Consider the following 12,450-nt stretch of genomic DNA (forward strand, 5'->3'; position numbering starts at 1 on the left):
TTCTACTGTCGCAAAGAGATTTTGACGAAGCGATTTCAGGAAGCGTGAACAAGAGGTTAAGTTGAAGTTTCTTGTTCTGCTGGAACTCATAATCAACCAAGGGTTGGATGATAGTTGCAAAGCCAGATTTGAGTGCATCTAATGTATGAACAAGCGTCGGGATCGTGGCTAATCTGACATTTAATTCCGTCGTCAAGAAACGAGGTAAATCTGCAAAGCTAACAAGAGTCTTGCGGGTGAGACGAGACAGCGGACGTAAAACGTCTTCGATTTCCGTAAGTCGTAGCATGGCACTCATAGCTCGGTTCACTTGCAGTGAATAGAGTGATAAAAATTCCATGTTGCTGGGGTAATGACACTGTTCCTTTGTGAATTGTTGTTGCAGTTGCTTGTTCCAGGTGGTGAACGAGCGGTCCAATACAATACAATACAATACAATACAATACAATACAATACAATACAATACAATACAATACAATACAATACAATACAATACAATACAATACAATACAATACAATACAATACAATACAATACAATACAATACAATACAATACAATACAATACAATACAATGCAATGCAATGATCAATACAATACAATACAATGCAATGCAATACAATACAATACAATACAATACAATACAATACAATACAATACAATACAATACAATGTTTAATGTGGTCATTACACTAAGCTATAGTTTCGATGCGTCCCGCAGATATGGTTAGCAAAATCTGCGGGAACGCACCAGCTAGTTTACAGGTAAGCCACAATGAAAATTGTGGCTTACCTTTGTAGTTAGCAGGTCAGTCGTTTTAACAAGGTATGTAACCTTCCCATTAACCACACGCGTTAGCTGTTGATTAACAGACATCGCACTTTCTGTTTCACGGAGAACGGACATTAAGTTGGGGCCTTGGGGAGTATCGCAGCTTTTTTTTCGTAAAAAGGTGATGCAGTGCTCTAAACACACCAAATACTCCCATATGGCAAACAAATGGACTGCGGGGCTGACGTACCCGTAACCACGCAAGCTCGTCGGGTGCCGACACGCGGCAGGTTAAACGTGCCCATGATTTACACTCCTGCAAACTGTTAGCATAATGACGCGTAGGACAAAACATTTGTGAAGGAATTCCGGTAGAATACTGGTAGAATCGTCGCAGAAAGCTATCACATTCTAAAAGGCTGGTCACTCCCTGTAGCGAGTGTAGACGGTGAGTTGTACGCTGGATACTGGACACCGAGTCAAGGATGTTTGCATAGAAAGGTGTTTGGACAGGATCGCAACTGATGTTTAGTTTTGGCGTGGCTCCTCGTAGTATTGTCTTCAGATCCGTATGAATGCTGACGAGCTTTGTATCATTGAAGAAAATCAGTGGACGGGGATTCGTTGCCATCATCAAACTGTCAGGATAAAATGTGATTCTCTTGCCAGATTCATCATACTCTTGGGTTCTAATGGGTAGTATTGGCATAAATAAAAGTAGAAGGATAAGTTGCCAGTAGAAATGGAGAGGTTGGTTTTGACGAATGTCCCTGTTCTGTAGACGGTGTTTGCTACGTTGGAAACGTACTGGAGGTTGGACTTGGGTGAGAAGACTTCAGGCTCGCTGGTTTGAGCTTTCTTTTCCTGAGAATCTTGCTTTGGGGCACTATCTTGAAAAGACTTGGTGTGAAAGTCGGGCCGCCAGCATTGTAGGACAGGGCAGCAAGGAAATAACCTACTGAGAAGTCGTTGCCCATAGACAATGGTGCGACTCCTGGGGCGTATTCTGGATCTTGTAAACGACGAGCTCGTGGATGATCCTTATAGAATTTGTCAATCAGGCGCTCGTTCAGAATGTTGCTAGCAGGCTCCCAGGAATTGTGGCTGGAGGGGAAACCCAACCACTTTACTAAAAACTGGTGTTCCCCATCTTTCAGACGCTGCTTGAGTAATTTCTCCACTGTATAGACATTGTCGGCAGAAGGGCTAGGGATGCCAAAGTTATGCTGAATGCCAACTCTTTGCTGGTCATCATTAGCTGAAGGCTGGGCACTAGCCTTCGTACGCGAGCGAGTATCCGGGGTGGCCTGGGAAGAAGTTTCGTTGCGAGTGGAGGTGTTTTCAGCAAGAGGTCGGTCATTTTCCTTCTCAAGCTGCATATTATTATCCTCTGGTTCGCCTGCATCGGGGGTATTGGTCTGCGCGGCGTCTTCCGGCATGAAACTGTCTGGTGGTAGATCTTCTTCGGCTAAAAATGTTTCATCGACAACCTCTGGAGGTTTTCTGATGGGTCTTGTATCTGGCGAGACATAGTGCTTGAGGCGGGAGACGTGTACTGTTGTGGAAACACGACGGTTGTCAACTGCTCGCAAAATGCAATGCACAGGCGACAAAAATTGCACAATCTTAAAAGGTCCGTTCCAGTTATGAGCAAGCTTCTTTGACAGGCCCTTGCGATTGTTTGGTGTAAAAATCCAAACACTGTCACCCACTTGATATTTAACTGGTACAGCGTGAATATTGTGATAATCTTTCATCCTCTGCTGGGCTCGCTGTATGTTTTCTTTAGCGATGCGGTGAGCGATTTCAATGTTCTCTACCACCCGGGCGCGATGTTCAGCAATGGATGCAGAGATATCTTGAGGAGGAATCATAGAAACATCCATGGGGAGTCTAGGTTGTCGGCCATAGAGAAGGAAAAATGGCGATTCTCCAGTTACTTCAGATGGTGATATACGATATCCAAAAAGTACTGGGTTTAAGTATCGGTCCCAATCTTTCTGTGAGCTGCTAACATACATAGATAGACTTGTAGCAAGTGTTCCGTTGAATCGTTCCACACATTGAGGGTGGTAACTGGTTGTGAAGACTTTCTTTGTATTCATGAGGTAACAGACTTCCTTAATAAGGCTTGAGAGAAAGTAACAACCTCTGTCGGACAACAATGTACGTGGAGCTCCATGGCGGGGCATGATCTGGTTCACCAGCAAGTCGGAAATTGTTGGGGCATCAATAGATGGCACTGCAAAGGCTTCTGGGTAGCGTGTAAGATAATCAGAAAACACCACAATGTATCGATTACCGGAGTCAGTAACAGGGAACGGGCCAAGACAATCGACGGCTACGCGGTCGAAAGCACTCTCTACTGGTATTGGTAGAATTGGCGCTGTTCGGCGCTGTCTTGGGCTTTTCTTCATTTGGCAATGCGTACATGACAGGCACCAAAACTGGACATCGGCAAACATTTTGGGCCAATAGTAGCGTTCCCGGAGCTTCTCGTAGGTTTTGTTGACCCCCAAGTGGCCGGCTAAGGGGTCATCATGTCCGCCAATCAAAACTTCCTGTCACAAGGAGGTAGATACGACCAACTGAGATCTAACGCCTGGAACTCGTCGACCTTTGGCTACCCAAATGTGACAAAGGAGTCCATCAGGATCCAAATAATAGTCGTCAATGGAATGCATAATGGCTCGTGCAGAGGTACTGTTACTTGGCAATTGTTCTGACTCCAAATAGTTGATAATGTCAACGAGAGTGGGGTGCTAATCGCTGAAGCTCTCTCACACGATCTAATTGTACACCTGGCTTATCTATGGCCGCAATGACTGACTCATATGGGCGGCGGGAAAGGGCGTCAGCATTACCATTACTCGGTCCGGAGCGGTGCTGGATAGTGAAATCGTGTTGCTGTAGGAGAAGGGCCCAACGTGCCAAACGACCAGTGGGGTCTTTAATATTCATAAGCCAACGGACAGCACTGTGGTCGGTTAAGACTGTGAACTGTCTCCCATACAAGAAGGGTTGGAAGTGTCGGACGCCATCAACAACTGCAAGGGCTTCTCTCTCGATAACACTGTAGTTACGTTCAGCAGGATTTAGTTTTCTTCCGGCATAAGCAATGACCACTTCTTTGCCGTTTTGTATCTGTCCTAGTACCATACCAATGGCATCATTGCTTGCATCTGTGGCCAACTGGAATGGTTTAGTAAAATCAGGATAGGCAAGGATTGGTGCCTCTGTTAGTGCTTTCTTGAGAGACTCAAAGGCTTGTTGGCATTCGTCTGTCCTCGTGTTCGTCTGTCCTCGTGTAGTGGGCTGGCAATACGTGCAAAACCTTTCACAAACTTGCGGTAGTAGTTTGTAAGACCCATGAATGCACGGACGTCTTTGACGGACTTTGGGACTGGGTACTCTTGGACAACTTTGATTTTCGCTGGGTCTGGCTGTATACCCTCACTGGTAATCACGTGACCAAGGTAATTAACCTGTTTCTGGCCAAAATGACACTTACTTGGTTTAAGTTTCAGACCAGCAGTACGGAGCCTGTCAAATACCAGGCGAAGATGCTGCAGATGGTCCTCCAAGGTTTGGGGATAGACCAACACATCATCTAGGTAAATCAACGCAATTTGCCACGTTAATCCTCGAAGAACACACTCCATTAGGCGCTGAAATGTTCCAGGGGCATTGCAAAGACCAAATGGCATGGTAGGGAATTCATATAATCCACAGTTCGTGATAAAGGCAGTCTTTTCACGAGAAGCAGGATGCATTTGTATCTGCCAGTAACCAGAGAGCATGTCAAGGCTTGAAAAAAATTTGGCACCTCCTAAGGCTTCCAGGCTTTCAGATATCAATGGTAAAGTGTATGAGTCCTTCTTTGTTATCTTGTTAAGCTTCCGAAAATCAACGCAGAACCTTGTAGTACCGTCTGACTTTGGTACAAGAACAACTGGACTGGCCCATGGAGAAGTAGAGGGCTGGATGACGTCACGGTTCAGCATATCATCAATATGCTTTTGGATAGCTTCTTTCTGCGTCTGTGGTACCCGATATGGGCGTGAACGGATAGGTGGGTGGCTATCAGTCTCAATGTGGTGCTGGACTAAGTTTGTTCGACCAAGTTCGTCGGGGTGTACAGCAAAAATGTCCCTATATTCCTGTAGTAGACATCTTAGGCGGTTTTGTTCTTCTGGAGTCAATGTAGAGTTTCTTAAATCAACTGGAACTGGGTCTGAGGTCTCCTGAACAGGCTGGTCAGCAGCAGATTCACCCACGGGACAAAGGTCTGGATTTCTATCAGCTTCGGAAAATGTACCCAAGGTGGCGTCTTTGTAAAGGGTTACTGGCTTGCTTGTCGGGCTAATGAGGCGAAAAGGCACTGTCTGATCGTCTGCAATCTTTAACAAAGCGGCTGCTTCCTGTAACTGGTAGCGCTCTGCTAATAGTGGAGTTGATTCGATAAATCCAATAACACCAGCTGGAAGCACTGTTTCTCTTCGAGGTGGAATAACATACGTTGTTGGAGCCACCACGGCCACAAGGTCTTCGGAAAAATTCACGGAGGTAGGTTCTTTCAACTCGATCGTCAAGGTCTCGAAGCTGATTTGTGCATGATGAGCATAGAAGAAATCGCGACCAAGCACTCCCTTATATTCCACTCCATCTATTACTTTAAAAGTACATGGATATTTACCACCGGAAATCTCAATGGCAGTCTGTAGAATACTGTACCGCGAATAGCCATAGGCTGGCCACTTACTGTCTTGATTGCGTCTAAGGCACTGGGTTTGAGAGGTGGCGGGCTACCATCATATAATTCCACGAGATGCTTTGCGTCTAACACAGACACGGCTGCTCCAGTGTCCACGAGGCAACGGGTTGTCTTTCCATTGATTTTTACCTCAACTGTGAGATCCTTAGGTGGTCGTAATCTGGTGGAGCTGCCCGCTAACTTTTTCTGGGGCCCTTTGTTAGGCTGTCCGGTGTCAGGCTTTGGCTGTCCAGTAACAGGTCTATGGGGCTTTGATTGGGTATCCTGTGCTGACTTGAAGGCTGTTTGGTATGTCTGTGGTAGCTTAGCCTTGCTATCTACATGTGGATAAGTGATGGTTGTCACCGTTTCCCTGACTTGCGTAGTGGGCATGCGTCTAACTTCAGGAACTGGGCTCCTGGCTAAGTCACTCGTCTTAACCTCAGAGTTTGTTGCAACTGGGCATCCTGTGGTAATTTTTCCTTCTTGGACATAGGGAACGTTGTGGACGGTATCATTATTATAGCCAGTCACATCGGTTTGTGTTGGCGGAGTCACACTGGGACCTGGTTGTGTGGCACGAAGTCTATGTGGTCGGGGACTGGGACCCACAACTACGATTTCTTGAAGCTCATTACTAACTGTTGTAGGCTTTGAAAATGGATTTGTAGCTGGTACCTCAAACCTGTAGCTGTCCACTAGGGTCTGCTCAGGTATAGGAAGATCAGGATTTGCTTTGAAGTCTGCGAACAGTGCAGTCGTATCTGTAGGCAAAAAGGTAAGCCAAGGATGTGGAAACTGTTCACAAGGCACCAAAAACTGGTCAGAAATTTCCGGATTATAAATTGTTTCTTCCGACTTTTCCTTGAACAGCGGGACAGCTGCTTCTGTTGGCAGTAGGGTGAACCATGGTTGGATGTATTGATCACGAGACATTAGCAGCTGGTCAGCAGTTGCTGCGTCCTGTATGTCTTCTGTTAGGCTATATATATCTGGTTGTTGCATAGTTTCATCTTCACACTGTGCCATGCCCATGTCATCAAAACAAGTATACCCCTCGTCTTCGGGTTGGTAATCATAGTAATAATCCCACTCGCCAAAGAACTCTTGGTCATCAGGTTCTTTTGTAGGTAACTCAAGTAGACTGTTAGGTACTGTCGTAGCCAGGTAATTTCCTAGTGAAGAATCACTGCCATTATCAAAAGCAGCAACTCGATTTTGATGTGGCGGCGGCAAAGCTCGCATACGTTGTTGGGGGCCACGTGAATATCGTGTATTTCTATCAGAAGGAGGCATCGTGTACCTTGGTACTGGCTGTCGGTCACGGCTATTCCGCTGAGGGCAGCTATTTTGGTAATGGCCAACATTACCACAAGAAAAGCATAAAGGTCGCCCATCTCTGGTTCTTTCTCTGTTGTTCCGTGTTTCACCTCTCTGCTGTACTAAACTATTTATACGCGCATCCACCCGTCGGTCTAAACGTGTAATTTGATTTAACAGGTGGTCTTCCATTCGTTTCATAAGGCCGGTAAGTTCATCAAGCTTGTGATCGTATTCCTTTTTAGGTTCTGAATAAGCGGCAACATGGCTTGACTTGGTAGTTCCAGGTGTAAGTTCGTTTAATTTCTGTGTTAATGTTTCCAGAGATTGTTGTTGTGAGGTATTGAGCGAAGCACTGGTACCAGAAGCTTTAGCAGGTACCTGCTGACTACGGTTAATTGCTTCACTCAAACGTTCGATTTGACTATCTTCCTTGTTGTTGGTGACTCGTTTTGATATTGAGTCAACAGTTTTAGCAATTTCCTCAGCTTGTAAAAGTGTTTCAGGCATTCGTTCTAATACTTTCACTTTCAATGGTTGTATCAATCCTTCTGTAAAATAAGTTACTTTGTCTACTTCAGCCATATTAAGTCCGCTAAAAAGTTCATGCATGTCGATGATGTAATCAGAAAGGAATTCATTTGGGCCTTGACGGCGAGCAACTAAACGCTGGCGTTTAACCCACGCACGATCTTTGGTGGAATAACGTTTCACCAAAGCTTGTTTTAAGGTGTCAAAATCTCTTCTTTCCTCAATATAGGCAATTCGAACATAAAAGTTTCCGCTGGGCCAGCAAGGTTGTTATTAAGCTGTGTCTTTGCAGCGGGAACATCCAGTTGAATTCCTTTGAAGTCCAATACTAGTTCTTATTTTTCAAACCAGCAATTAATATCTTCATTTTCATAACCATGAAACTTGCCAATGTTCAAATCATGGCTTAAGAGTTTTTGTGTTAGTTCTGTTAACGCTCTGATATATTCGCCTTCCATGACAGAACTTCCCATTGAATCAGCCTCAGAAGTATTGCTATCTTGAGAGTTCCGTCGAGTATTGTGTAGGAAATGGCTGTAAATATCAGCAGGTGAATTGATGATGGGTAAACCTCCAGGTGACGTGCTCACTGGTACCTGCTGTCCGCTTGTCGTAAATGTTTTTTTTCTTAATATTAACTGTTCGTTTTTGTTTTCTCTTTTCCCTTTCTTTTTCTGAACTATGTCCTTCCTCACTATCTGTTGAGCTACTGGGAACTGGCGGGGTCAATATTCTGTAACTCCCGTCGCTTTTAGAGTCAACGCTGATATCAATGGGCGTTAGGTTTGTTTTGTTTAACCCTTCAGCGCCCTCTTGAGAGAGTCCCGATTGTTCTAAGCTACTACTTTCTTCATTTGTGATCGGCGTCCGTCTTAATTCCGGAGCTATTTCGTTCTCCTCGAACGGCAGATCGCACGTTACACCGGCGTCTATTTTCGGCTTTGGCGTACTATTTTTTTGCTTTCTGCTCCTTAACTGATAAGGACTCTTCCTTTTCCAGAATTTGTGCATAAAATTTTTCTATATAAACTTGGACTTACTTGGGCGTAAACTTCTGCTCCAAGGAGATTATATTCCGTTCTGTGTGTTCACATTGTCCCTGATAGTTCAGCTGCCGTAATAACCACCCGGATTCTCCACCAGTGTAAAAACAGGTTTTCTGCCTTTACAGATGGATAACGAACGGACGGACGGACGGACGGGGAAATTAACTCTGACAAAGGCTTCTTTCCTGGAAAACTCGCTGGCTGCGAGAAGACACGGGATCTCTTACGGCAAGGCGAATATCCTTGAGACAATAAACCACACGGAACTTGGCTCTAAAACGCAGGGTTTAATACCAAGACTAGTACAGTCAAAACATATCCAAAGACTACTCTACAAATCACTTCTATTTACGGGAAATAACAGGCTTAGATCATAACATTAAAAAGTCTTAACAAATATTAGCTCATACACTCTGCAAAGCACTATTGGCTATAATGGAATTCATCTTTTTCAACATTAATAACTTTCAAAACAAGGCAGGTAGGTAACAGTTAAAGAAAAGGATAATACGGGTTACAAACACTTTTCAAGGCTAATTACAGTTATGCTCTAATGAACAGTTTACGCTTTACAACAGGTTGTGTTTACGGCTTATTGAACTTTAACTAAAACACTGTAGTTTCTGCGTTGGTTTTATATTTTTATCAGCGAAGCAAAATAAACTTAATAATAATTATAAATCCTCTCGTAACAGGTGAAAGTCATGGATAAGAAAAACCTTTAAATTGATTGACTTTCCTTTACTGAATAATCGCTTTAATTCAAAATCACATCAATCATTGCAGCAGTTGATCGACGGTTACGCGTTATCTTTGCTGCGATAGAGCAAGAAAGTAAATATGGCATTTTCATCACACAAAAGCGCAATTTTACTGAAAACAATTATTTATTGGGTTCTCTTTGTTTCAGTAAATGAAATGTGTGAACTTATCCAAACAGATTGACATTTTATTCCTAATGTTTTCTTATTTCTTTCTTTCCCAGCTTGGAAATCATTACCACAGAAAACAGACAGGAATATGGCTCGCCTTAGCATAAGGTCTATTCGACTACGACGCCTCAAAAGCACCAGTTTCATAGCAATACTATTCATCGGTTTAATAATATTTTTCACCAATCTTTACGTTCGCCTATTTCTTACAACAACAAAGGAGACGCCACTGGTAATTAGAGAAGATATAGCAGAAGACGAAAGGATGGTCCGACCAAGTGATAGCCACCTTAAGACGGTTTCTATTATCCACAGAAACAAGTCTAACAACCACGACACTTTCACCAAAGAAGACCACGACCACGACAATTCCGCCAAAGAAGATAGTTGTAACTAGACCTATTTTGAAGTCAAATTTCCTTGAGAATTCGAATAGTTCATGTGAACACAGAATACGCAAAATAGGCGGAGGGACAGTACTCTTCAAAGACATCACTATACGACCAAAGCTTGGGCGCGCTAGAGTTCTTGAAACCTACTTGGAACATCCTGCAGAAGAAGATGAGTTCTTTAAGCTGGAAAAAGGCTTCTTTACACTGTACTGTGATGGCGATGTGAATAAAGCGAAAGAGAAATTAAGTGAAGCTTCAAAGTATAACGCGTTAACCGCTTGGATTATGGCGCTGAAAATTTTAAATCCCTTGTCGTCTCAACTCCTTCGAGCGAACCAGTCATTTCAGACTGGCCAATACCTGACAATTCAAAGGATGGAATATGCCAACGTTTACTGGACAATTATTGACTTGTTGGACATTTTTATCACGACACAACGCATGGGAATAGAACCAGAGAAGCTTAGCATAATCCTAATGGATGCTAGTCCTGCTACCCCACTGGATCCTTTTTGGAGTGTTTTGTTTCAGAGGCTAATAAAACTCAACGATCGCATTTTTTTACAGACAAATAATGTTGTGTTCGAAAACTTAGTTTGGAGATATCCGCGAGAGAACTGTCCATTATTGGACAAGAACCTTAAGACCCTGGAATACATTCAACCTTTTAGGTCTTTTGTGTTAAAGCGATTTGGCATTCCATCGGGAGCACGTTTGCGAAATTGCAGTCAGGACAAGATAAACGTTCTAGTCAACTTTAGAAGGGATTACCAGAGCCACCCGAGGAATCTAGATGGTACTGTGGACAGAAAAATTGCCAACGAGAAAGATATCGTAAAAGAAATGGTCGAGGGCAACTTTTCGCCAAAAGTAAACATCACCACAGCCCAGTTAGACTTGTATCCATTGAAACATCAGTTGGAACTAGTTGCATGGGCAGACATTTTCTTCGGAATGCACGGATCTGCCCATGGATTTCCCATTTTCATGGCACCAGGTGGCGTAGTTATTGAAATGTTCAATTTTAATTCTGGTAATTGGCATATGGGGAAAATAGCTTCTCTTTCAGGACATTCTCATGTCACTTGGACAAATACAGATAAGAATGCTTACAACAGAAAAACAAGATCGACAGTAATTCCAGCGGGGGTATCTTCGATGCTGTTAACAAAGGCACTTGATAAAATATGTAACCAAAAGAACAACATCTAAAGAAACCCATCTTGATGAATTTGATATGGATGTTCTTTTACAAGTTCCTCGTTGACAATCTTCCCCATGCGATCTTCCTAAATCTTTGTAAATCGGTTTGGTTTATACACCTCAGATGTTTTTCTACATTAGGGACTATTATTATAAGGGCTTTTTAATGAATCGAACGATTTTTACATTAAAAACTTAAAGTATTTTGAAATAACCTCCAAGGAACTGTGACCTGCTTGTTCTCATAGGCGAGTCTTTCAACATACAAACTGGCCTAAAATAAGGTGAAACCTCGCACTTATAATTCATAACGATAAAAAATAGAGCAAAATGCATGAAATGATGGAATGATGGCAAGCGAAAAAGAAGTGTTACAAAGAACATTCTGAATTGATCCATACTTACTTTTCATTTCACTTCCGCGTTATTGGTTTTCTTTGTTCGATATTGAGCTCTTTCCTACCGTTACTAGAGTTTTCTTTTTGCTAGCATTTCTGCAAAGATAGCATTCCGCCGTATAGTTAGATTGTCAATAGTTCACTTTACTTAGAGATATTTAGCTTTTGAAAACCTATCAAAGAGAATTATATTTCCAACAGCCGGCAGTAGATGATTCTAAGGGTAGTGTATTGATTACCTTAGCTACTCTACTGATATTGTGAAACATTGTTAAAATACTGCATGATGTAAAAATACTAGTCCTGTGTGAAAGTAGAATTGTACTAGATATGGTTATGATGAATAAAGATCAGATTGAAAATGTGACATGAAAGGAGTACTTCTCCGTTTCAGTAATTAATGCTCCCAACCCATGACATGAAAACAAGACAACAAGTTCAATGGGAGAAATGGGGTAAGGGGTGAAGTGCTCGAGTTGCCAATAGGAATCATGCAGGGTATCACAGGTAAGTTGGTTGGCAACGAGAGGTTGGGAACAAACACAACAACATTCCCTGGTTCCCAAGCAACTGGGGTCCTAAGACCCTTGGGAACAAACACAACAACACTCCCTGGTTCCCAAGCAACTGGGGTCCAAAGACCGATGGGAACAAACACAACAACACTCCCTGGTTCCCAAGCAACTGGGGTCCTAAGACCCTTGGGAACAAACACAACCACATTCCCTGGTTCCCAAGCAACTGGGGTCCTAAGACCCTTGGGAACAAACACAACCACATTCCCTGGTTCCCAAGCAACTGGGGTCCTAAGACCCTTGGGAACAGTTCCCAAGAAACTGGGGTCCTAAGACCCTTGGGAACAAACGCAACCACATTCCCTGGTTCCCAAGCAACTGGGGTCCTAAGACCCTTGGGAACAAACACAACCACATTCCTTGGTTCCCAAGCAACTGGGGTCCTAAGACCCTTGGGAACAAACACAACCACATTCCCTGGTTCCCAAGCAACTGGGGTCCTAAGACCCTTGGGAACAGTTCCCAAGAAACTGGGGTCCTAAGACCCTTGGGAACAAACGCAACCACATTCCCTGGTTCCCAAGAAACTG

The 12,450-nt window shown here is 43.3% G+C and overlaps 1 protein-coding gene across 1 annotated transcript; it reads left to right on the forward strand.

Annotated features, from left to right (window-relative positions):
* The first annotated feature begins 8,855 nt into the window (after positions 1–8,855).
* On the forward strand, positions 8,856–10,956 carry LOC144633404 (uncharacterized). Its single transcript, XM_078492281.1, has 2 exons — positions 8,856–8,901; positions 9,668–10,956. The coding sequence occupies exons 1-2, from the start codon at positions 8,856–8,858 to the stop codon at positions 10,954–10,956; spliced, it is 1,335 nt and encodes a 444-aa protein (XP_078348407.1).
* The last annotated feature ends 1,494 nt before the right edge of the window (positions 10,957–12,450 follow it).

The sequence above is a fragment of the Oculina patagonica genome, chromosome 12 (genome assembly GCF_052425735.1).
Source record: "Oculina patagonica isolate OP01 chromosome 12, crgOcupat, whole genome shotgun sequence".
In the NCBI taxonomy this organism is placed as follows: domain Eukaryota; kingdom Metazoa; phylum Cnidaria; class Anthozoa; order Scleractinia; family Oculinidae; genus Oculina; species Oculina patagonica.

Coding starts and splice junctions, on each gene's coding strand:
- LOC144633404 (XM_078492281.1), top strand. CDS start 8,856: ATGGAATTCATCTTTTTCAACATTAATAACTTTCAAAACAAGGCAG. Junction 8,902..9,667: donor TAACTTTCAAAACAAGGCAG/GTAGGTAACAGT, acceptor TATTATCCACAG/AAACAAGTCTAACAACCACG.